Source organism: Monodon monoceros, unplaced genomic scaffold, assembly GCF_005190385.1.
Source record: "Monodon monoceros isolate NGI ecotype Baffin Bay Population unplaced genomic scaffold, NGI_Narwhal_1 Super_Scaffold_7, whole genome shotgun sequence".
Lineage (NCBI taxonomy): Eukaryota > Metazoa > Chordata > Mammalia > Artiodactyla > Monodontidae > Monodon > Monodon monoceros.
The window spans coordinates 24,867,758-24,893,479 of NW_021703784.1; the positions used below are offsets into that span (position 1 = coordinate 24,867,758).

A 25,722-nucleotide genomic window follows, 5' to 3' on the forward strand; every position below is an offset into this window, starting at 1 on the left:
TATGTTCCTGTTACTATTGTCACTGGATAAGAACAGTGTGAGACCCCGAGAGTTCATATTTGAAGCACTGAATCCACAAACCCACTCTCAAGTCTCAGGCATCAGTGCCTGTCTCAGAGTCACAATAGGTCATACACAGCTCACTGGATTCCACACATAATGAAGTATTAAAAGGGAAATCAAAACTATTTGAAATATAAAAGAAGAGATGAATATCAAGGCAGATTTTAGACAGTTGGACCAAACTGTTAACTAGAAGCTGTTTCTTCTTTCCCTTCTCTACATAACACTACAAAGCCAAGAGCCCCAACTATATGTGTTCTTCAGGCACTGAGTATTATTCTTTTTATTATGGCTGTTACCTATTTATTAAGGTGCACATACTGTGCAGTATATTTTGGGTACATATGGGGGTTTCTGACTTCGTTATATAACTCATTCATTTGTAAACAATGACATTCTCTCCATCAAAATGATACTGATGCCAACATGAAGCTTTGGTACTGATGGCTAGTCATAAAGTAACTTCTTCAAATCAGTTGCTGGAAAGAATACTGAATCAGAGGGTCTATATGTGCCAAATTGGATCTTAAAGTATCCATTTTAGAGTGGGTTAGAGCCATTTCCTCAATTAAATAACGCTTGATTTCTAAAGGGACATCCATTTAAATTCCATTTAATCTGCCATGCTAAAATGCATGATGTATGTTAATAGTTTGTACATGAGAATACTGTATAGATATTAGTCAAATGAAATACCAACAGCCACCCATTATTACAATCAAAATTCCTAATGGAGGATACATGTATTGTACTCTATAGGACATATAAAAATGCAATGCTTTTTCACAGCCTCTAAATTCTATGACTGCAGCTAGAATGAAATGCCATTTTATACCGTATTTTGCAAATACATGTAGGAATAGTGTAGCTATAATAAGTCAACTGTACTAGGTTGGCAAAATGGTAATAGATCAGACCATTGCCTCAGACTATACCTTCAAAGATACATGTAGATTATATTCTATGAAAAATGTAGTTTACATCCTGTTCGTGATATTTAATAGATCTCTGGCATATTCATTGTGACATTTGTGACAATGTAAATAGCTACTCTTCTCCAAGTAAAATCATATAAACTAAGAAACAGCTTATTTTTCTGACAAATTGAATGTATATACAATTCTTATCCCAAACCCTATCACCAAGTACTAGATAATGAAGTGGATTGTCAAGGATGTTTTTAAAATATGCTTCCCACAGGTATTTTTAAGTATGGAGAGAATAACCATATGTTTAGAATAGTTGCTTAGACAAATCTTTACAAAAAGTAGAGAATTAGATTGGATGATTCCTGGAAGTTCCTTTCAGACTTATGGTTAAAAAACACATTGTTTATGATTAAAACACATAATTTACTATATCACAATAAGCTTAACTTACTGTGCAGAATAAGCATACATGACTTCAGTGAGTTTGGTTCTCTCCCCATGCTCCTGTGCTATAAGAAGCCCACCAGCATAGCTGAGGTATTTCCTATTCTCAGCAGGAGGATTGAAGTGCTCCCAGAGGCTGTTCTTTCCACACTGACAGTAAGCCTACCCTCTATTCCCTGTGAAAGAAGTGAGTTAATCTCTCAGCCCCCTAAAGAAATTCTTTTGTGGGTAATTATTCCCATGAGAGAACCTTGTCCTCAGCCTCCACAGCCTCCTATAAACACCCTGGCCTTCTTGCCCACATGTGGTTAAAAACAGAAACCTAGACCCAAGGAAGGGAGGGACAGGCAAGGATTCAGGTCTAGGTCCTGTTTCCACATGCAAAGTGTTGCATTAGTGTCCTCTTAAGCCCCAGAGAGAGAACAGAGTTCAACAATTATAAAAATGATCACCATTATAACAAATAATCTGCAATCTAAAAATATTTTCTAGTTGTATACTTAGAGAACTTAAAAACACTAATTAATCCTCACAGACTACATTGGACACTAGTTAATCTGTTACTTAACTGAGTTATTTCATAACCAAATTCTAATGCAGCTAAAATCCCTAACCAGAAAAAGTATATTGTATTCAGTAGACATAAGCTACCAATGAGTGTACCTATCGGAGTAAGAAAATGGCCACCACAAGGTTTCAAGGAAACAAATGTTTCCAACTCATTAACCTCAAGAGAAACTTAGATTCTATATCTGATCCAAAATAAGAAACCCTGGACACACTGTGTTCCTAATTTCAGGGTGAGTCTGTAATAATATTTTCATGCACTGTTACTTAATGGGAACAGGTTTTCATTTAGCAGAACAAGCAATGGAAGCCTATCTGTAACTTTGGTGATTACTAGGTCTGAAGGTTAGACATACTTCAGTGTTAATGAAGGTGATTCACTGAATTTAAAAGCCACATCAAATAAACTGCAGAAGAACATTAAAAAAAATCTCAAATCCAGTTTTTTTCAGTTTTTTTCCTTGTTTTTATTATGAAAGAATAAACAACGTTCTTGGCAAAATATCCTACACCTTTTTCTCACTAATGCCAGTATCTAGTGATTTGCTCCCATGAGGGGCAGTTAGTCCTTAGGAAGCATCCGTTGAAGAAGGTGACAGGGGCAGGGGGGTGGACTTACATGTCATTTAGTAGGATGTTGTTTATTAGAATTTAGCACATTGTAAAAACTACCTATATTTAGAAGTGCTAAGTTGAAAGGGTGTAATGTAGCAAATCATTTTATTTTCACTGATATTTCTTAGAAGATAGCAAAAAGACCTTTCTTTAATCTTGGTTACAGATACATACATTTGCTATTAGGAAATGCCATTTCCTCTGGATTCTATGCTACATTAATCAAATCTAAAAGCTATATTTACTAAGCAGATATACTATGCTTTCTCAGCATCTGAAATCCTAGGTTATGTGTATTTTCAATCTAAGCACTTATCTCTCTAAATAAGTGAAACTATATTCAATTAATATGCTGGAATTACATAATATACCAACTATACAGTAGCAGATTGTGAAAATCTAATAATGCTGTGTGAAATTATCTAGAAGAGATATGTATAAAAATAGGTAATATCCCTAAAATATCTTGCCAAGTTACAGTTTTTCCTGCTGGGAAGTTTACCACACTGCCATGATATATGTATGAAATGTCTGTTCAGAAAAACAAAATTAGAAAATATTCCTTTCATACCCACTCACTAAATATAGGAATATTTAATCAAAACTGGTTCTCAAAAGTGATACAAATATATAGAGAAAGATAGCTGTATGTGTGACAAACAAGAAAACATGGAATCTATTTATTGGTTAGTTTTGAAAGGGGCCTCACACTTGTAATTAATTAAAATACATATATATATTATACATAATATATATATGACCAAAAACACTCATAAGAATGAATACATCTTATTTCCCCTTTGCCCTCCAGTTTTTTATTGACAGTCATCACCCTCCTTTTGCTAGGATTATTGCCTGACATAACAGAAATTCCACTGCTTTTTCTCCACAGAGCAGTGAAAGATAAACAATCTTTCCATTCTCCTGTCATGATCCATGTTCTGGGCTTGTGCTTTTTGGAGGAGTCTTTGATCTGTAGCAGGTCTCAGAGGCTTGTCTCCCGGAGGAACATTGTGCCAATGTTGTAGGAAACTTTTTTTATTCTCGATGAAGAAAGAGAAGGCTTTGGCTGCTTAGGACCAGTTCTTACCTCCAGGAAATAGCAGACCCCAGAGATTTCCTTTGGAAAGTTGTCTGGAAGCTCTTCACGGGACCGAGGAATGAATGTGAAACTTTCTTCTCGTTTTAATAATCTAAGAAGAAAATATATAATGTGAATCATATGGGCAGGTGAGATGAGAAAAAAATGGACACAAATTTTAAAGACTCAGGAAGCCTATCAATGACTGAGCTCATATTAAATGCCTTCATTCTTTGTAGAGATGTGGCCTTCATTACATTCCAAATACTAGGAAATATTATTTCTCAGGAGAAAATACCTTCACGCTATAATAATAATTTAAAAAAAGCAAAGTTGTTCTTGGTGCTACTGGAAAATATTTGTTCAAAGTTGATTTTTTTTCCTAAACAAAAGGCTAAAGGAACTGCATAAAACAAGTTTTTATTCAAACATGCAGGATTTACTCTTTCTGTTTTAAAAATCTGCCTAATTCTGGAGCACTCCTTTAATGTTTTGTAGACTCTCAATAAGATTTAAATCCTATGTGTCATACACATAAATCAAGTTTTTAGCTTTGTAGAACAACAGTCATAATTCCATGTTTCTGTGATATCTGGTTACTGATTTCTAACAATACATATTTTCTAAACTCACATTTAGAAAATATTTGTTTGTCATTTATTTGTCAAACAGCTTGACTCTTCCCATCCAGTCATAGTTTCTAAACTCACATTTAGAAAGTATTTGTTTGTCATTTATTTGTCAAACAGCTTGACTCTTCACTTCCAGTCATAGTTAAAGACAATTTTCTAGTACACTAATACTGGAGATTTATGCTTGTCCAGTTCCAAGAAATGTTCAGTTTGATAGCCGTATCTAAAAAAGTGGTCCAGCAATTCAATTTAATTCAACAAGTTTTATGGGCTGCTTCTTATTGCCCTAGAAAAATCTCCTAGATTCTGTTGTGAATATAATAAGTAGAACACAATAAGCTTAAAGTTTTTTCAAAAGAGATAGACACAGAGAATAAAAGAAAAAGAAAATAAAAACGGAATAAGCAAACAAAAGCCACAGTAATATAAAAGTAATATAAAACAATAGGCTAGATGCCATAAGAAAGGTGAATCCAAAAAGGTGTTGAAGTCCAGAGAGGGAAAAAGTTTACAGTGGGATGACCACTAAACCTTCATGGATGAGATGGTACTTAAAGATGGGCAGAATTTCAACAAGTGAATATGGAGAACAATATAATCAAAGGTTTAGATACGAGAAAATTATGATCAGGATCAACATGTTTCCAACTATTGGATACCATTATAGAATGAGGTAAGAGTGAGAGTTAAGGCTGAAGCAGTAGGTTAAGACAAAGTTTTGAAGTCCAAAACTAAACGTTTAGACTTTATTTGGAAGGCACAGTGGAGCCAAACTTATCACTTTTTCCCTAAAAACAATTCATTTTCCTAAGACAGGTAAATGTTAATAGCAAGTCCAAGTTATTCAGGATAAGAGATGGGTTGGGGGTGAAAGGAACCATTATGACAGAGAAAAGGCAAAGTCAAAAAGTCAGTGAGTGGAAGGAGAATAAACAATGTTTGAAAAATGTAAGATCATTGCACAAGCAATGATAATCATCTTTACACTAAAGAGAAAAAAAGAATCATTCCTTGTCAAAAGTTCTTAATGGATAAAAATATTATCTGAAAATAACAGTTGGTAGTACTAAGAATTCTTATAATGTGAGCAATCTATATTTACCCTTATGAATGACTGTTGTAGTATTTTGCATTGTAAAAGATTTTTAAAAGATTTTATTCTTACTTGCTCAGTTTATTTATTTAATTTAATTTTTATTTTATATTGGGGTATAGTTGATTTACAATGTTGTGTTAGTTTCAGGTGTACAGCAAAGTAGTTCAGTTGTACATATACATATATCCATTCTTTTTCAGATTCTTTTCCCCATACTGGTTATTATAGAATATTGAGTAGTTCCTTGTGCTATATAGTAGGTCCTCGCTGATTATCTATTTTATGTATAGTAGTGTATATATGTTAATCTCAAACTCCTAATTTATCCCCGTGCCCCATCTTTCTCCTTTGGTAACCAGAAGTTTGTTTTAGAAGTCTGTGAGTCTGTTTCTCTTTTGTAGATAAGTTCATTTGTATCATATTTTTAGAGTCCACATATAAGTGATATCATATGATGTTTCTTTCTCTGACTGACTTCACTTAGTATGATAATCTCTAGGTCCATCCATGTTGCTGCAAATGGCATTATTTCATTCTTTTTAAATGGATATTCTATTTTATATATGTACCACATCTTCTTTATCCATTCCTCTATTGATGGACATTAGGTTGTTTCCACGTCTTGACTATTGTAAATAGTGTTTCAGTGAACATTGGGGTGCATGTATCTTTTTGAACTAAGGTTTTCTCCAGATATATGCCCAGGAGTGGGACTGCTGGATTATATGGTAGTTCTATTTTTAGTGGTTTAAGGAACCTCCATACTGTTCTCCACAGTGGTTGTACCAATTTACATTCCCACCAACAGTGACTGAGGGTTCCGTTTTCTCCACATTCTTTTCTTTTGTTTGTTTTGTTTTGTTTTTTTTTCGGTATGCGGGCCTGTCACTGCTGTGACTTCTCCCATTGTGGAGCACAGGCTCTGGACGCGCAGGCTCAGCGGCCATGGCTCACGGGCCCAGCTGCTCTGCGGCATGTGGGATCTTCCTGGACCGGGGCACGAACCCGTGTCCCTTGCATCGGCAGGCGAACTCTCAACCACTGCACCACCAGGGAAGCCCTTCTCCACATTCTTGCAAGTACTTGTTATTTGTTGACATTTGGATAATAGCCATTATGACAGGTGAGAGGTGATATCTCATTGTGGTTTTTCCTTTTTAAAAACTTCCAGTTGACCATTCCTTTAAAAATATTACACAGTGATTATATTAACTTGGGATATAGGTAAATGAGTCTCATTCTAACATTTCAAAATTCTTTCAATTAACTTATCTCATTTATCCACATAATGTAACTCCATGCAAAGTCTAAACATGCTCTTCTCTGACAAATTTATGGAGGGTAAAATTGAGTCCAGAGTAAGATAGAGTGCTTTGCTAGTGGGAGCAGTAAGACAGTGTTGGCACTGAAAGTAGAGTCCAGACCTGTTAACTCCTAGTCAAACTTAGCACTACAATAAATAATAAAGCTACACTAAGATAGTTTTTATTTCTTCCAGTGTTATTGACATATAATTGACATACAGCACTGTATAAGTTTAAGGTGAACAGTATAGTGGTTGGACTTACACCATGAAATAATTACCACAATAAGTTTACTGAACATCTCATATAAATACAAAGTTAAAGAAACAGAAAAATTTTTTTTTCTTGTGATGAGAACTCTTAGGGTTTACTCTCCTAACAACTTTCATATATAACATACGGCAGTGCTAATTACATTTTTCATGTTGTACATTACATTCCCAGTACTTATTTACTTTATAACTGTTAGTTTGTACCTTTTGACTACATCCATCTAATTCCTGCTTCCCCCACTCCTCTCTGGTAAAACCACAAATCTGATCTCTTTTACTGTGTTTGTTCACTTTTGAGGTATATTTGACCTACAACACTATGTTAGCTCCTGTCATACCCAGTAGTGATTTGATATTGCTATACATTTCAAAATAATCACCATGATAAGTATAGTTACCATATGTCATCATACAAAGATATTACATAATTATTGACAATATTGCCCACCCACACTGTACATTTCATAATCATAACTCATTTATTCTGTAACTAGAAGTTTGTGCATCTTAATCTCCTTCAAGTATTTCTCCTCCCCCCCAACAAACTCCTCTCTGGCAACCACCTGTTTGTTCACAGTATACATAATGCTGGTTTTGTTTTGTTATATTCAGTCATTTGTTTTGCTTTTTAGCTTCCACATAAAAGTGAAATCATACAGTATTTGTCTTTATCTCTCTGACATTTCATATAGCATGATACCTTCTAGGTCCATCCATGTTGTCCTAAATGGCAGATTTCATTCTTTTTTATGGCTGAGTAATATTCCATTGTATGCATATGCCATATCTTCTTTATCCATTCATTCATTGATGGGCACTGAGGTTGCTTTCATATTTTGGCTATTGTAATAAAACTGCAGTGAACATAGAGGTGCATGAATCTTTTCTTATTAGTGTTTTTGTTTTCTTCAGATAAACATCCAGGAGTGGAATTTCTGGGTCATTTGATAGTTCTATTTTTAATTTTTTGAGGAATTTCCATACTGTTTTCCATAATGGCTGCACCAATTTACATTCCCTCCAACAGTGATTTAGGGTTCCATTTTCTCCACATTCTTGGAAGCACTTGTTATTTGTTGATATTTAGATAATAGCCATTCTGACAGGTGTGAGGTGATATCTCACTGTGATTTTTATTTGCATTTCCCTGATGATTAGCATCTTTTCCTTTGCCTGGTGGCCATATGTATGTCTTCTTTAAAAATGTCTACCTAGGTCCTCTCCCAGATTTTAAATTGTGTTTGTGTTTTGTTGATGTTGAGTTGTAAGTGTTCTTTGTATATTTTGGATATTAACCCTTTTTGGATAAATGGTTTGCAAATATCTTCTCCCATTCAGTAGAGAGCTTTTTTATTTTGTTGATAGTTTCCTTTGTTGTGCAGAACTTTTTAGTTTGATGTAGTCCCATTTGTTCATTTTTGCTTTTGTTTCCCTTGCCTAAGGACACATGTCCAAAAACATATTGCTAAAACCAATGACAAAAAGCATATTAGCTAAGTCTTCTTCTAAAAGTTTTACAATTTCAAGTCTTATATTTAAGTCTTTAATCCATTTTGATTTTACTTTTCATATGGTGTGAAAAATTAGTCCAATTTGATTCTTCTGTCCAGTTAACCAACACCATTTATCTTTTCCACATTGTATTTTCATTCTTCTTTTTTGTAGATTAATAGACCATATGACTGTGGGCTTAATTCTGGGCTCTTTATTCTGTTCCATTGACCTTTGTGTCTGTTTTCTGCCAGTACCATACTGTTTTGAATTACTGTAGCTTTGTAGTATGGTTTAAAATCAGGGAGCCTGATACCTCCAGCTTTGTTCTTTTTTCTCAAAGTTATTTTGGTTATTCTGGGTCTTTTGTATTTCCATACAAATTTTAGAATTATTTGTTCTAGTTCTGTGAAAAATGTCATTGGTATTTTGATAGAAATTACATTGAATCTGCAGACTGAATGAGTACCATTGTCATTTAACAATATCAGTTCTTCCAACCCATAAGCATTATATATTTTTCCATCTGTGTCATCTTCAATTTCTATTCTCAGTGTATTATAGTTTTCTGAGTATGGGTCTTTTTCCTCCTTAGTTAGATTTATTCTTAAGTATTTTATTCTTTTTGATACAACTGTAAATGGGTTTGTTTTATTAATTTCTCTTTCTGACAGTTTGTTTTTAGTGTATAGAAATGCAACTGATTTCTGTATATTAATTTTGTGTCCTGCAATATTAACAAATTCATTGATAAGTTCTAGTAGTTTTCTTTTGTGGCATCTTTAGGATTTTCTATGTATAGTATCTTGTCATTTGCAAAGAATGACAATTTTTCTTATTTTTTTCCAGCTTGGATTCTTTAAAAACATTTTTTGTGTGTGTGTCTGAATTCTGTAGCTAGGACTTCCAATACTTTACTGTATAAAAGTGGTGAGAGTGGGCATACTTGTCTTGTTCAGGAAGAAAGGTTTTCAGTTTTTCATTATTGAATATGATGTTGGCTTGGATTTGTCATATAAGACCTTTATTGTGTTGAGGTATGTCCCCTCTATACCTACTTTGTTCAGAACTTTTATCACAAATCTATGTTGAATTTTGTCAAGAGCTTTTTCTGCATCTACTGAAAAGATCATATAATTTTTATTCTTCAGTTTGTTAATGTGATTTGTCACATAGTTTGATTTGCAAATATTGAACCATTCCTGATTCCCTGAGATATAGCCCACTTGATCATGGTATATGATCCTTTTAAGGTATTGTTGACTTCAGTTTGCTAATATTTTGTTGAGGATTTTTACATCCATGTTCATCATTGATACTGGCCTATAATTTTCTCTTTTTTGTGATGTCTTTGTTTGGTTTTGGTAACAGGGTGATGTTGGCCTCATAGAATGAGTTCAGAAGTGTTCCTTGCTCTTCAACTTTTTGGTAATATTTTGAGAAGATTAGGTGTTGATGCTTCTTTAAATATTTGGTAGAATTCAACTCTGAGTCCATCTGGTTCTGCACTTTTATTTGTTGGGAGTTTTAAAATTACTGATTCAACTTCATTACTGGTAATTGTTCTGTTCATATTTTCTATTTCTTCTTGGTTCAGTCTTGGAAAATTATACATTTCTAGGAATTTGTCCATTTAATTGATGTATAATTGTTTGCAGTAATATCTTATGATCCTTTGTAATTCTGTGGTGTTGGTTGTAACTTACTCTTTTACATTTCAGATTTCATTGATTTGGGCTATCTTTTTTAGTTTGGCTAAATGTTTATCAATGTTGTTTATCTTATCAAAAGTTCATATCTCATTTTCACTGATCTATTGGTTTTTTTAAAATTCTCTATTTCCTTTATTTTTGCTCTGATCTATATGATTTCCTTCCTTCTACTAATTTTGGGTTTTATTTGTACTTCTTTTTCTAGTTCCTTCAGGTGTGAGATTAGATTATTTATTTGAGATATTTCTTGTTCCCTGTGGTAGGCTTGTATTGCTATAAAATTCTCTTTAAGAACTGCTTTTTGCCCCATCCCATAGATTTTGAACTGTTATGTTTCCATTTTCATTTGTCTCAAGGTATTTTTTGATTTTCTTACTGATATCTTGAGTGACCCATCAGTTGTTTAGTAGCATATTGCTTACCTTTCACATGTTTGTGATCTTTGCAGTTTTTATTCTTATAGTTGACTTCCCTTCCCAAGTCAAAAAACATGCTTGATCTGATTTCATTTTCCTTAAATTTACTGAGACTTGTTTTGTGGCCTAGCCTGTGATCTTTCCTGGAGAATGTTCCATGTACACTTGAAAAGAATATGTATTATGCTGCTTTTGGATAAAATGTTCAATATACATACATTAAGCCTATCAGGCATAATGTGTCATTTAAGGTCAGTGCTTCCTTATTGATTTTCTGTCTGGATAATCTGCCCATTGATGTAAGTGAGGTGTTGAAGTCTCCTACTATTATTGTGTTCCTATCAATTTCTCCCTTTACGTTTGTTAGTATTTGCTTTATGTATACTTAAATGCTCTTACGTTGGGTATATATATTTACAATCGTTAAATCTTCTTCTTGATCATTAAGTAATATATTAATTTGTCCCTTGTTAAAGTCTCTGTTTTAAAGTCATTTTGTCTGATATAAGTATTGCTACCCTGGCTTTTTTTTTCATTTCAATTTGCATGGAGTACCTTTTCCCACCCCCTCACTTTCAGTCTGTGTGTATCTTCAGATGTAAAGTGAGTATCTTGAAGGCAACATATATGTATCCATTCAGCTACTGTATGTCTTTTCTTTGGAGCACATAGTCCATTTACATTTGTAGTAATTATTGATAGGTTTGTACTTATTACCATTTCATTAATTGGTTTGGGGTAGTTTTTGTAGTTCTTTTCTGTTCCATTTTCTTCTTTGCTTTCTTCCCTTGTGATTTGATGATTATCTTTAATGTTTGGATTCCTTTCTCTTTTTTGTGTTTATGTATCTATATAGATTTTTGGTTTGTGATTACCATGAGGTTTATATATAGCAAAATATACGTACATGATTATATTACATTATTGATCTCTAAGTTCAAACACATCTTAACAACCCTGAATTTTTCTCCCCCACATTCACTGTTTCAAACATATTTTACATCAATTTGTTTTGTGTATCCCTTAACTACTTATTATTATGCAGTTTGGTTTTACTACTTTTATCTTTTAAACTTCTTGTTTTATACATAGTTGATTTACTACCTTTATGGTATATTTGCCCTTTCCAATGAGATTTTTCTCTTTGTAACTTTTGTGCTTCTAGTTTTGACCTCTTCTTTTCTGTTTAGAGAAGGCCCTTTAGCATTTCTTGTAAAACTGGTTTTTGGTGTTGAACTTTTTTAGCTTTTTATTGTCTGTAAAACTTTTGATTTCTCCATCAAATATGAAAAGAGCTTGCCAGGTAGAGTATTATTGGTTGCAGGCTTTTTCCATTCATCACTTTAAATATATCATGCCACTCCCTTCTGGCCTGCAGAGTCAGCTGATAGTCTTATGGGAATTCCCTTGTACATAACACGTTGCTTTTCCCTTGCTGCTTTAATGTTCTTTATCTTTAACTTTTGCCATTTTAATTACAGTGTGTCTTGGTCTGGTCCTCTTTGTGTTGATCTTGTTTGTGACTTTTTGTGTTTCTTGGACCTGGATGTCTGTTGACTGTCCTAGGTTAGGGAAGTTTTCAGTTATTAGCTCTTCATATGTATTCTCTGCCTGTTTCTCTCTCTCTTCTTCTACTTGGACCCCTATAATGTTAATAATATGCTTGATGTTTTCACTGAGGTCTCTTAAGCTCACTTTTTTTAAAAAAATTCTTTTTCTGTTCATCATGAGTGATTTCCACTACTCTGTCTTCCAGTCCACTGACTCATTTCTCTGTATCATCTAATCTACTCTTGATTTCTTCTTGTGTATTTTTATTTCAGTTATTGTATTCTTCAGGTCTGTTTCATTCTTCTTCACATTTCCTAACTCTTTGTTGAAAACTTTTAACTTCTTACTTTTTTTTTTTTTTTTTTTTGTGGTACATGGGCCTCTCACTGTTGTGGCCTCTCCCATTGCGGAGCACAGGCTCTGGACGCACAGGCTCAGTGGCCATGGCTCATGGGCCCAGCCGTTCCGTGGCATACGGGATCTTCCTGGACCGGGACATGAACCCATGTCTACTGCATTGGCAGGCGGACTCCCAACCACTGCGCCACCAGGGAAGCCCCTAACTTCTTACTTTTTTCATTCATTTTTCTCCCCTGTTCTTTGAACATCTTTATGATCATTACCTTGAACTCTTTTTCAGGTAGATTCCTTATCTTGAACTTCATTTAGTTCTTCTGGGTTTTTATATTTCTCTTTCCTCTGGAACATATTCCTCTTTTGCCTCATTTTGCCTAATTGTCTGTTTTTATTTTTATGTATTTGGTAGATTGGTTATGTTTCTCAATCTTGGAGAAGTGATCTTATTAGGAGATGACATATGGGGCCCAGCAGCACACTCCCCTTTGGTTACCAGAGCTATATGCTCTAGGGGTGCTCTCTATGTGGGCTACATGGGCCCTTCTGTTGTGGTGGACTGGCTACTGTGGGTGTACTTGTAGGCATGGCTGGCCCCAGGTCCAGTTGGTTGCCAGACTCTGACTAGGGTAAAGGCTGTAGGCCACTGGTAGATAGGGCTGGGCCCTGGCATGATTGGCTGCATCACCTGGGAACTTCCATTCCTAGTGCTGGTCTGCTGGTGGCAGGGCTGGGTTATGAACAGGCTGGATACAGAACCCTGGGTATTCCTGGGGCTAGTGCCAGCCCACTGGTGGGGGAGACCAAGTCCTGTGGTGGCTGGCTGAAGGGTTAAAGACCCCATCGCTAGTGTCAACCTGCTGCTGGGAGAGACCAGATCCTAGGGTAGTTGGCTGAGGGCACCAAAGTGTCCAGAAACTAATGTTGACCCACTGGTGGACAGGACAGAGTTCAGCAGATCTTGAGTCTGGTTCTGGTGCCAACCTGCTTGTGGGTGGGTCAGATTGAAACAGGTGGTTGTAAGGCTGCAGTGGTCCTGGGCTTGCATCTGCCTGTTGTTAGGTGGGCCAGAGCCCAGGGTGACCTGGGGCTGGTGTCATCCTACTGTTGGGTGGAACCGTGTCCCGGGGCAGCTGGAGCTCAGAGGTTCCTACAGCAGCCGACCTGCTGGTGAGTGAGATTTTATCCCCACACAGGTAGCTGCTTGGCCTTTGGCTTCCCAGAACTGGTGCTGACTGGCTGAGTCCCAGTGGTTAAAAGCTAGAGGGAAGATTCCAAAATGGTACTGGTCAGAACCACCAGTGTCCTTGTAGTAGATAGAGTCCCAGGTGTCTCCTACTTCTCTTGGAAGCTCTCCAAGAACAGCAAATGGGTCCTTTCAAATTACTGTTTCTGCCCTGGGTCCCAGAGCATGTGATTTTGCATGAACCCTTTAAATGTGGTGTCTATTTCTACAGCCCTCTGTCTCTCCCAAAAGTAAGCCCCATTGCTCTTCAAAGCCAAACAATCTGGGTGTTTGTCTTCCAAGTGTAGGACCCCTGGACTGAGAAACCCATATGGGGTTTGGGATCCCTTGCTCCTTGGGGAGAAACTCTGCAATTGTAAATATCCTCCCTTTTCTGGGTCATCTACCTAGGGGTATGGGTCTTGACTACAGTGCATCTCTGTTTCTTCTATCCATATCATTGTGGTTCATTTTTCATAGCTTTAATTGTATAAAATATTCTCTGCTAGGCTTCAGGTTGTTCTCATCAATAGTTGCAAATAGTTGCAAATAGTTGTAAATAGTTGTAAATTTGGTGTGCCCATAGAAGGAGGTGAGCTCAGGGTCTTCTTACTCTACCATCTTGGCCACTTCTCTTTAAGATAGCTTTACATCACATCTCTAGAGATAGCTTTACATCACAATCAGAATGGAAGTCATTTTAGTACTGTTTGCTTTCTTTTTGTTTTTATAAATGTTGATTGTCTTTACATATAATATACAATCAGTTACTTCAGAAGAAAAAAATGTAAAATTCCCTAAACAATAGTTTAATTTAGCATTGAATTCCAGAATAATTTTTCTTAGCTCAGAACAGTCATCAATGTGCAACATGTGGGTATCAATGATGCCAATCAATCAATAGACACTTGTTGAGTGCTTGTAACATGCTGAAATAGTCCTCTGAATGGAAGAGAGTAAGTGGACATGCACAGAATATGTTAATATAAAATTTAAAGGGCAAGAAATACTGATGATACAAATTAAGAATAAAAGCCAGCATATGGTACAACATATGATAACATCCAAAAGAGGAAATTCTGTAGGGTAAAGGGAGAAATGATGACTGTGGATCTTAGTACAAAATTCTAGAACCAGAGCAATGAAGTTCACTTCCACGAATTATAAAATAGAGCCATAAGCTCAATCTTTCCAACAAGTTTCCTTAAAGGCCCATTATCAACAAATAGGATTCTACATAAACTACATTTCTCTATTCCTACATGTTAAGCCCCCTAATTTTGCTATCTTTACAGTTTGTTTGCCTTACTAAAGTCTTTATATTTTGCTATAATTGAGATTTTTATGACAATGAATAATAAAATTGGGATAACTTCTATGAAAACCCTTGTAAATGACTGAAAGAGGGTGCAATAGTGACTTTGGATGCCACAACTTAAATAACTCACTGGACTTTGTCTGGGAGGAAACTTTTAATAATGAAATAATTTCTTGACATTTTAAATTCATCTCATATATACTGTGCTAAAATCACAAATGCATCAACTTTTATGGAGTTTTATTCTTTTATAAGTATATGTTTTGGTATTAATAAACTAAATACAGTTTTAAATTTTAATTATAAAAATGAGAGCACATAAGGATAAATTTATCAAGCTCCTATGATATCCAGTATTTAGCAAGTTTTTTATATATAAACACTGAAGTGCAATATTCAGATGATTTCCAATAGGAAAATCTGAATGAGTTACTGGCGGGTCTGTGCAGGAGGTTGGGGGAAACATTTCACACAGCACACCTGGTCATGATGAGTCATGGTGATAAATAAATGATCAAATGTGTATACAGGGATTAAGAATTTATACAGTGATCACCTCAGAACTTCTGACCCTTCTGATATGCTTTATTAAGTCCAGGTCCCTGGGCTGGCTCTAAAGCTTTGCCTAGAAGTTCATTTCTTCAGCAGCTCAGGACTGATATGGAAGCTTAAACTCTACATAAATCTAAATTAATCTCCAGCTCGAATCCCTAAGTGGTTGATATACAACTTGGGAATTTCAACATGTTTAACAAGTGTTCAGAAGCCACACAAATCCTAGTTTACCTGCCTGTCACCCTTCCTCTTCTCAACAGAATTTTTTCTACAAATTGATTTTCAAGATGAAAATTAACTGCTTCTACGGATCATCGGATTGCCCTCAAGCATGCCACGGACCTCCATGGAGGTCCATGAAGCTGCTCCCTCACTGCTGTGTAATGAAGCTGTTCTCTGATTCCTTCAGCTCTTGTTTGAATGCCCATTACCCTTGTTTTCACTAAGCATTGTGCTCTCCTGTATTCTGTCTCAGAAAAGGACCTGAAACTAAATTTCACTGAAGTATAAATGAACTAAATGTAATTTCCATTTTAACACAAGATCCAGAGTTATAAAAAAGTAATCAAGTTGTAACAGTGACATTTCAGGCATCGTATTCTAGGATTTATTGTCTTTTTCAGATCATACTTCATTGTCATATATACAGTCATATATACAGGTTGTCATATATACATATATATGACTTATGTATAATTGTCATATACACAGGTTGATGGTCATATGTTATTCTAACCTAATGGTTTATTATTCTAAACTAATGGCTTAGGTTAGGATTTGATCTTTTATTACTCTATTCCTTTTTCTCCAAATCTATACTTTGATTTGATTGCTAATTAGGGAGGCCTTTAGGGCTGTTTGCTATTTGCATTTCTCATAGTACTCCAAGACTGTAGAATTAGGAAAGATAACCAGTAATACAATTCTCAAGCCAGTCTTTACCTTCATGCAGTCTTCTGGTCAATGAGTTCAGCAGTTAGCTGGTCAACAGTTAGTTCCTAAATGCCTTCTAAGAGCTAGGTGCTGAACAAATGCATTGCTAGTTTTGATTGTAATAGTTATGGGACAGGAGAGGACTGAGATGGAAAGAAGGAACTTTTATTTTTGCTGAAAATGTCTTTTCATAAAGTGTTTTTGTTTGTTTGTTTGTTTGTTTTAGCTGAGTTGATGTCATGGGTAACTCCCTAGACAAAACAAACCTTGCTGAAATTAATATATGTATTTCCAGTCTCTAATAGTGACCAACTAGATGTGCAGTCCTCTAACATCTGCATGTTTGAGATCATCATGCAAGATTGGAAAATCTTTTGTTTGTTTCAACAACTAAATAAACCTGTGTAATATGCAAAGTTATAAGAGAGCAACAACTCAGAATGCTATGGACCAAAGTAATTACAAACTTGTCTATTCATTTCCATGCTACTGCTCACCGAAGAATTCATTAAGACCAAGGCAAGAGACAATAATATATGAGGCATTTTGCAGAGCTGAGGCCTAGAAAGCATATGAGGATAGTGACTTTTTTTTTTGAGGATAGTGACTTTTTGAAGACTGAATATCTGAAATGTCTTTATTTCGTTCTCTTCTCAACTTGATTAGTTTGATGCATCATTAAATTCTTGATTGGAAATTATCTTCTCCTCAATATTTTGCTGCTAAAAAGTCAGGTGTCATTCCATTTCCTATTCTGGTGGGTATAAACTTTCTGTCAGTCTCTCTCTCTCTCTTTTATCATCATCATCATCATCTTTCTGTCTCTGGTTTTATAAAAATTAATGATAATGGTGCCTCAGTGCATCTTTTTATTCAGTAAAATGACCATTAGTGGAACCTTTTGATATACAAGTTGTATCTTTCAGTTTTGAGAATTTTTTTGTAATTTTGTTGATAATTTTTTACATTTATTCTGTATTTTCCTTTCTGGATTTCTGCTTAGTTATATATTGGACTTGGTAAATTGATCCTCCAGTTGTTTTCTTTTCTCTGTGATTTACTTGCTCATTTTTCTATTCTACTTTCTGTATGATTTCCTCTAATATTATCTTGTAATCCTCACAAGGATTTTAAAACAATTTTATAACTTCAGGTATTATATTTTTAATTTCCAAGAGCTCATATTTGTTATATGATTGTTTCATTTTTTAAGTGTTTTGTTCTTACTTACAATCTTAAATCTATGATAATATTAATCATCCTTTTTGATTTTCTTCTGTTCTCTATATTGCCTCCATTTCCTCCAAATGATTATTGACTACTTGTTGCTGGGATACTTTTTGTTTTGGTTGTTGTTGTTTGCTTGCTTATTTTGGTTTTTCTCTTTCATATTAAAGACATTCAAAAATGACTAATATCATTGGAAGTCCCTTTTACTTAACTGTGATACAGTACAATCTGATTGGAAGCTTTATGTGTGGCAAGGTTTTATAAAATTGTGGGTTTCTTTTGGGCATTTCATTAGGGCTCCCAAATATCAATATATTTAGCATTTTTCCCTTGGGTTAATTTATCCAAGTAACAATGTTCCAATCACGCCTGTGGCATTAAACCTGGCTTCCAGCATTCTGGAAGTTAAATGGAGGAAATGAACTGGGAATCTCACTGTTCAGTATATAGACTGTTACTTAGTCCCCCTGTTTCATCTGCTCAAATTTAGAGCCATTTTCATTCAATATCTCAAGGAAAATAAACTATTGTATACTTCTAGAGTTATTTGTCCCTCCCAAATCTATTCTTACTAAATAAGAGTTTCAGATGAGCACATGGCTACCCAGCTAGAAACCACATTTTTCAAAATCCTCACAACTAAGTTTCTGAGTGATTATTAGGTTCCTACAATTAGAGTCACTCGTTCAAGATTTGAATGTCAGAAGTGAAGTTGATTCCATTTTCTTCTGGCAACTGACTATTAACCCTGGCTATCAGATTAGAATTTTGCAGAAGAAGGCTCCAGTTTCTAGTTTCCTATCAGGAAAATGGCCCAGTAGTGGTGACTTTTTCACCCAACCTCCTAATCGCTGGAATGAACATTTAGGCAACCACTTTTCAGCTTCCTGAGATTCAAAGCTTAGTATGGTTGTGGCCATGGCTCCAGACCTAGATCATTATAACTCCAGTAGTGACATCAGAGGCTTAACTAGCCAATTTTATATTTGCTGGCATCATTTCAAGATACCCAGTTTAGAATCTGCTCTTTTTTTCCCCTTTCATGGTTCTGTAAGCATATCATTCACTGTATTAAACCTTTTCCATCTTAAAATACCTGGGGTTGTTTCTACTTGTATTTTTCTGAAATTTCTCTCAGTTATGTGTTGGACTTTGTAAATTAATCCTTTAATTAGTTTCTCCCTTTTTCTGAATAGGCTGATATTTAGAGTTAGAGTGTATAAGCTTGCTTCTTATCTGTACCTTCTTCTGTAAGACTTGAGACATCATTGTTCCCCTCTGTACTAAGCCAAATACCACTAAAGTATACACTTTTCATCTTGCTCTCTTCCATTGTTAACTCCTTTTCCCTTTTTTGTATGTATACATTGGGAGAGGATTATATTTGTTTTATATTTTTACTATCATTTTCCTACCATTTCAGAAAAGATTAATGAAAACTCAGGTGTTCGATCTGCAATGTTAAATTAGAATTTTCTACTGTTGCTAATTACCTGAATATCTTTTTGCAAAGGAATGCATTTGGACTCTGTTATGATGGCATTAGACACTACGTCTTTGAGTGATGGAGAAGGATAACAGTTCTGAGAAAAGAAAATGAAAAAAAGATAAAAATTCTTTGTGGTTTTCTAAGTGTTTTGTAGTTCCCAATTTTTCCTATTCACCTTCTTCTTTCCATTGGAGTGGAATAAAAGTTCTGCTCTGTATTTCTGCTTTATGCTTCACTGCTCCAAAATCTGATACAGTTTGAAAATAGGCCCAAAAAAACTATAGTTATTGAGTCAGAGAGCCTAAAATCCCTTGAAATTCAATGATTCATTCTTTGGAAATAACACTCCTGTCCAAATAAGGAAAGTAAGAATCTGGCTTACTATGAAATCAACAGAAGGAGCTCACCAAATCTGTATGCATTTTAAGGTTACAAAGATTTTAAGTTGCAGATTTTGTAGCAATTTTATAGAAACATGTTTGTGGGTTTTAAAATTCAAGTTAATGGACAAGTTTTCAAAAGGGGACAGTTTCCCTATATGTCCCTGAAAAGTATAAAGCAGAGAGCCATAAAGGCTCTCTGTGACACCCTGGCTCATTTCTTTTTGCAACCACATTGTGTTAAGTATTCATAGCAAAGTGTGCTTATTATAAATTCCACAGTCTGTGTGCCTGGTGCTTGCTAGGGAGTGCACATTCTGGTATGTGTTTCTTATTTGGATGGCAAAACAAATGCTTCTTAAATTCTTAATTTTAGGATACTGAATAGCTGAAGATAATTCTGCTCCATTGGTTTCTGTGGACATTGTCAATTTTCAGCTGTAAAAGCCTAAAACCTCCATTTAACAAACTAAAAATCAAAGAGAGTTAAAATTAAAAACACAAAGAAGAATTACATGTCTACAGGCAAAATTTCAAAAAGAGGTGGCAAATGAGAGATTAGAAAAATTAACTGTAATCAGTTCTTATAAATTAAATAATTTCTTCACATTTTTTACTCCTTTGATCAAAATAATTAAAAAAAAAATAAGTCCAGGACTAAATGCTCCCACCAAAAGACACAGATTGGCTGAATGTATACAAAAACAAGACCCATATATATGCTGTCTACAAGAGACCCACTTCAGACCTAGAGACACATACAGACTGAAAGTAAGGGGATGGAAAAAGATATTCCATGCAAATGGAAACCAGAAGAAAGCTGGAGTAGAAATTCTCATATCAGACAAAATAGACTTTAAAATAAAGATTATTAGAAGAAACAAAGAAGGACACTACATAATGATCAAGGGATCGATCCAAGAAGAAGATATAACAATTGTAAATATTTATGTACCCAACATAGGAACACCTCAATACATAAGGAAGATACTGACAGCCATAAAAGGGGAAATCGACAGTAACACATTCATAGTAGGGGACTTTAACACCCCACTTTCACCAATGGACAGATCATCCAAAATGAAAATAAATAAGGAAACACAAGCTTTAAGTGATACATTAAACAAGATGGACTTAATTGATATTTATAGGACACTCCATCCAAAAACAACAGAATACACATTTTTCTCAAGTGCTCATGGAACATTCTCCAGGATAGATCATATCTTGGGTCACAAATCAATCCTTGGTAAATTTAAGAAAATTGAAATTGTATCAGCTATCTTTTCTGAACACAATGCTATGAGACTAGATATCAATTACAGGAAAATATCTGTAAAAAATACAAACACATGGAGGCTAAACAATACACTACTTAATAACGAAGTGATCACTGAAGAAATCAAAGAGGAAATTATAAAATACCTAGAAACAAATGACAATGGAGACATGATGACCCAAAATCTATGGGATGCAGCAAAAGCAGTTCTAAGAGGGAAGTTTATAGTGATACAAGCCCACCTTAAGAAACAGGAAACATCTCAAATAAACAACCTAACCTTGCACCTAAAGCAATTAGAGAAAGAAGAACAAAAAAAACCCAAAGTTACCAGAAGGAAAGAAATCATAAAAATCAGATAAGAAATAAATGAAAAAGAAATGAAGGAAATGAAGCAAAGATCAATAAAATTAAAAGCTGGTTCTTTGAAAAGATAAACAAAAGAGATAAACCATTAGCCAGGCTCATCAAGAAAAAAAGGGAGAAGACTCAAATCAATAGAATTAGAAATGAAAAAGAAGTAACAACTGACACTGCAGAAACATAAAGGATCATGAGAGAATACTGCAATCAACTATATGCCAATTAAATGGACAGCCTGGAAGGAATGGACAAATTCTTAGAAATGCAAAACCTTCCGAGACTGAAACAGGAGGAAATAGAAAATATGAACAGACCAATCACAGGCACTGAAATTGAAACTGTGATTAAAATCTTCCAACAAACAAAACCCAGGACCAGATGGCTTCACAGGCAAATTCTATCAAACATTTAGAGAAGAGCTAACACCTATCTTTCTAAAACTCTTCCAGAATATAGCAGAGGGAGGAACACTCCCAAGCTCATTCTACGAGGCCACCAACACACTGATACCAAAGCCAGACAAAGATGTGAAAAAGAAACAAAACTACAGGCCAATAGCACTGATGAACATAGATGCAAAAATCCTCAATAAAATACTAGCAAACAGAATCCAACAACACATTAAAAGGATCATACACCATAATCAAGGCAGGTTTATCCCAGGAATGCAAGGATTCTTCAATACATGCAAATCAATCAATATGATACACCATATTAACAAATTGAAGGAGAAAAACCATATGATGATCTTAATAGGTGCAGAGAAAGCTTTCGACAGAATTCAACACCGATTTATGATAAAAACCCTCTAGAATGTAGGCATAGAGGGAACTTACCTCAACATAATAAAGGCCATATATGACAAACCCATAGCCAACATCGCCCGAAATGGTGAAAAACTGAAAGCATTTCCACTAAGATCAGGAACAAGACAAGGGTGCCCACTCTCCCTACTATTATTCAACATAGTTTTGGAAGTTTTAGCCACAGCGATCAGAGAAGAAAAAGAAATAAAAGGAATCCAAATCTGCAAAGATGATGTAAAGCTGTCACTGTTTGCAGATGACATGATACTATACATAGAGATTCCTAAAGATGTTACCAGAAAACTACCAGAGTTTATCAATGAATTTGGTAAAGTAGCAGGATATAAAACTAATGCACAAAAATCTCTGGCATTCCAGTACACTAATGCTGAAAAAGCTGAAGGTGAAAATAAGAAAACACTGCCGTTTACCACTGCAACAAAAAGAATAAAATATCTAGGAATAAACCTACCTAAGGAGACAAAAGACCTGTATGCAGAAAATTATAAGACTCTAATGACTCTAATGTTTTTCGACTGGAAGAATAAACGTTGTCAAAATGACTATACTACCCAAAGCAATCTACAGATTCAATGCAAGCCCTATCAAACTACCACTGGCATTTTTCATAGAAGTAGAACAAAAAAATTCACTATTTGTATGGAAACACAAAAGACCCTGAATAGCCAAAGCAATCCTAGAAAGAAAAACGGAGCCTGAGGAATCAGTTACCCTGACTACAGACTATAATACAAAGCTACAGTAAATAAAAGAGTTTGGTACTGGCACAAAACAGAAATATAGATCAATGGAACAGGATAGAAAGCCCAGAGGTAAACCCACACAAACATGGTCACCTTATCTTTGATAAAAGAGGTAAGAGTATACAGTGGAGAAAAGACAGCCTCTTCAGTAAGTGGTGCTGGGAAAACTGGACATCTACATGGAAAAGAATAAAATTAGAACTCTCCCTAACACCATACACAAAAGTAAACTCAGATGGATTAAGGGTCTAAATATAAGGCCAGACACTATAAAACTCTTAAAGGAAAACATAGGCAGAACACTCTAAAACATAAATCACAGCAAGATCCTTTTTGACGCACCTCCTAGAGAAATGGAAATAAAAACAAAAATAAAGAAATGGGACCTAATGAAACTTAAATCCTTTTGCACAGCAAAGGAAACCATAAACATGATGAAAAGGCAACCCTCAGAATGGGAGAAAATATTTGCAAATGAAGCAACTGAGAAAGGATTAATCTCCAAAACTTACAAGCCATTCATGCAGCTCAATACCAAAAAATCAAACAACCCAATCCAAAAATGGGCAGAAGACCTAAATAGACATTTCTCCAAGGAAGATATACAGATTGCCAACAAACACATGAAAGGATGCTCAACATCAGTAATCATTAGAGAAATGCAAATGAAAACTATAATGAGATATCGTCTCACACCAGTCAGAATGGCCATCATCACAAAATCTACAAACAATAAATGCTGAAGAGGGTGTGCAGAAAAGGGAACCCTCTTGCACTGTTGGTGGGAATATAAATTGATAGCCACTATGGAGAACAGTGTGGAGGTTCCTTGAAATACTGAAAATAGAACCACCATATGACCCAGTAATCCCACTTCTGGGCATGTACCCTGAGAAAACCATAATTCAGAAAGAGTCATGTACCTCAATATTCATTACAGCTGTATTTACAATAGTCAGGACATGGAAGCAACCATCAACAGATGAATGGTAAAGAATTTGTGGCACATATATACAGTGGAATATTACTCAGCCATAAAAAGATTCGAAATTGAGTTATTTGTAGTGAGGTGGATGTACCTAGAGTCTGTAATACAGAGTGAAGTAAGTCAGAAACAGAAAATACTATATGGTAACACATATATATATAGAATCTTAAAAAAAAAAAAAGGTCATGAAGAACCTAGGGACAAAACGGGAATAAAGACACAGACCTACTAGAGAATGGACTTGAGGATACGCAGAGGGGGAAGTGTAAGCTGGGACAAAGTGAGAGAGTGGCATGTGCATATATACACTACCAAACATGAAATAGATAGCTCATGGGAAGCAGCCACATAGCACAGGGAGATCAGCTCAGTGCTTTGTGACCACCTAGAGGGGTGGAATAGTGAGGGTGAGAGGGAGGGAGACACAAGAGGGAAGAGATATGTGGACTTATGTATATGTATAACTGATTCACTTTTTTATAAAGCAGAAACTAACACCGCATTGTAAAGCAATTATACTCTAATAAAGATGTAAAAAATAAAAATGAAAAAAAAAAACAACACAAAAAACAAAGAATCTCATCACTTCAGGTAAGATTAGATGCAGATAGCAAATAAGTTCTCAGAATTTTAGAATTTCAAATCAGAAATTGTGGCACTTGAGGCAGGATAATGCCAAGTTAATACACATTATAATATTGAAAATTTAAAATAATTTGTGCCTATAATGCATGGTATATAGAAATTTATTTTTAAAATCCAACCAAACATCTCTGAATTTCAATTCATTTCTGGAGGTGAAAATCAGTGTCTCCTCAATATGAATGTTTATTTGAACTGTTTCAAGGAATAAAACAATCTCTGAAAGAAAAAAAAATCCCATGGGATACAGCAAAAGCAGTTCTAAGAGGGAAGTTTATAGCAATTCAAACTCATTGCAAGAAACAAGAAAAATCTGAAATAATCTAATCTTACACCTAAAGCAAGTAGAAAAAGAAGAACAAAGAAAACTGAAAGTTGAAGGAAGGAAATCATAAAGATCAGAGCAGAAATAAATGAAATAGAAACAAAGAAATCAATAGCAAAGATCAATAAAACTAAAAGCTTTTTCTTTAAGAGGATAAACAAAATTGATAAGCCTTTTGTCAGACTCATCAAGAAAATAAGGGAGAGGACTCAAATCAATAAATTTAGAAATGAAAAAGGAGAAGTTACAACAGACACTGCAGAAATACAAAAGATCATTAAGAGACTACTACAATCAATTATATGCCAATAAAATGGACAACCTGGAAGAAATGGACAAATTCTTGGAAAGGTACAACTTTCCAAGATTGAACCAGGAAGAAACAGACCAATCACAGGTAATGAAACTGAAACTGTAATGAAACATCTTCTAACAAACAAACGTCCAGGACCAAAGGGCTTCACAGCTGAATTCTATCAAACATTTAGAGAAGAGTTAACACCTGTCACTCTGAAACTCTTGCAGAAAATTGCACAGGGAGGAACACTCCCAAACTTGTTCTATGAAGCCACCATTACCCTGATACCAAAACCAGAAAAAGATATCACAAAAAAAGAAAATTCTAGACCAATATCACTGATGAACATACACACAAAAGTCCTCAACAAAATACTAGCACACAGAATCCAGCAGCACATTAAAAAAATCATACACCATGTTCAAGTGGAATTTATCCCAGAGATGCAAGGATTCTTCAATATATGCAAAACAATCCATGTGATACACAATATTAAAAAATAAAAGAATAAAAATCATATGATCATCTTGATACATGCAGAAAAAGCTTCTGACAAAATTCAACACTGATTTATGATAAAAACTCTCCAGAAAGTGGGTT

The 25,722-nt window shown here is 35.0% G+C and overlaps 1 protein-coding gene across 2 annotated transcripts in view; it reads right to left on the bottom strand.

The window, feature by feature from the left end:
- Nucleotides 1–1,200: 1,200 nt before the first annotated feature.
- The window catches only part of GUCY1A2 (guanylate cyclase 1 soluble subunit alpha 2), a 426,391-nt gene continuing 401,869 nt past the window's right edge, over nucleotides 1,201–25,722 (bottom strand). For both annotated transcript variants that reach the window (XM_029206851.1, XM_029206852.1), the window contains one exon: nucleotides 1,201–3,811. In XM_029206851.1, the coding sequence (XP_029062684.1) occupies nucleotides 3,604–3,811 (208 nt within the window). In that variant the 3' untranslated portion in view covers nucleotides 1,201–3,603. The remainder of the gene's footprint in view (nucleotides 3,812–25,722) is intronic.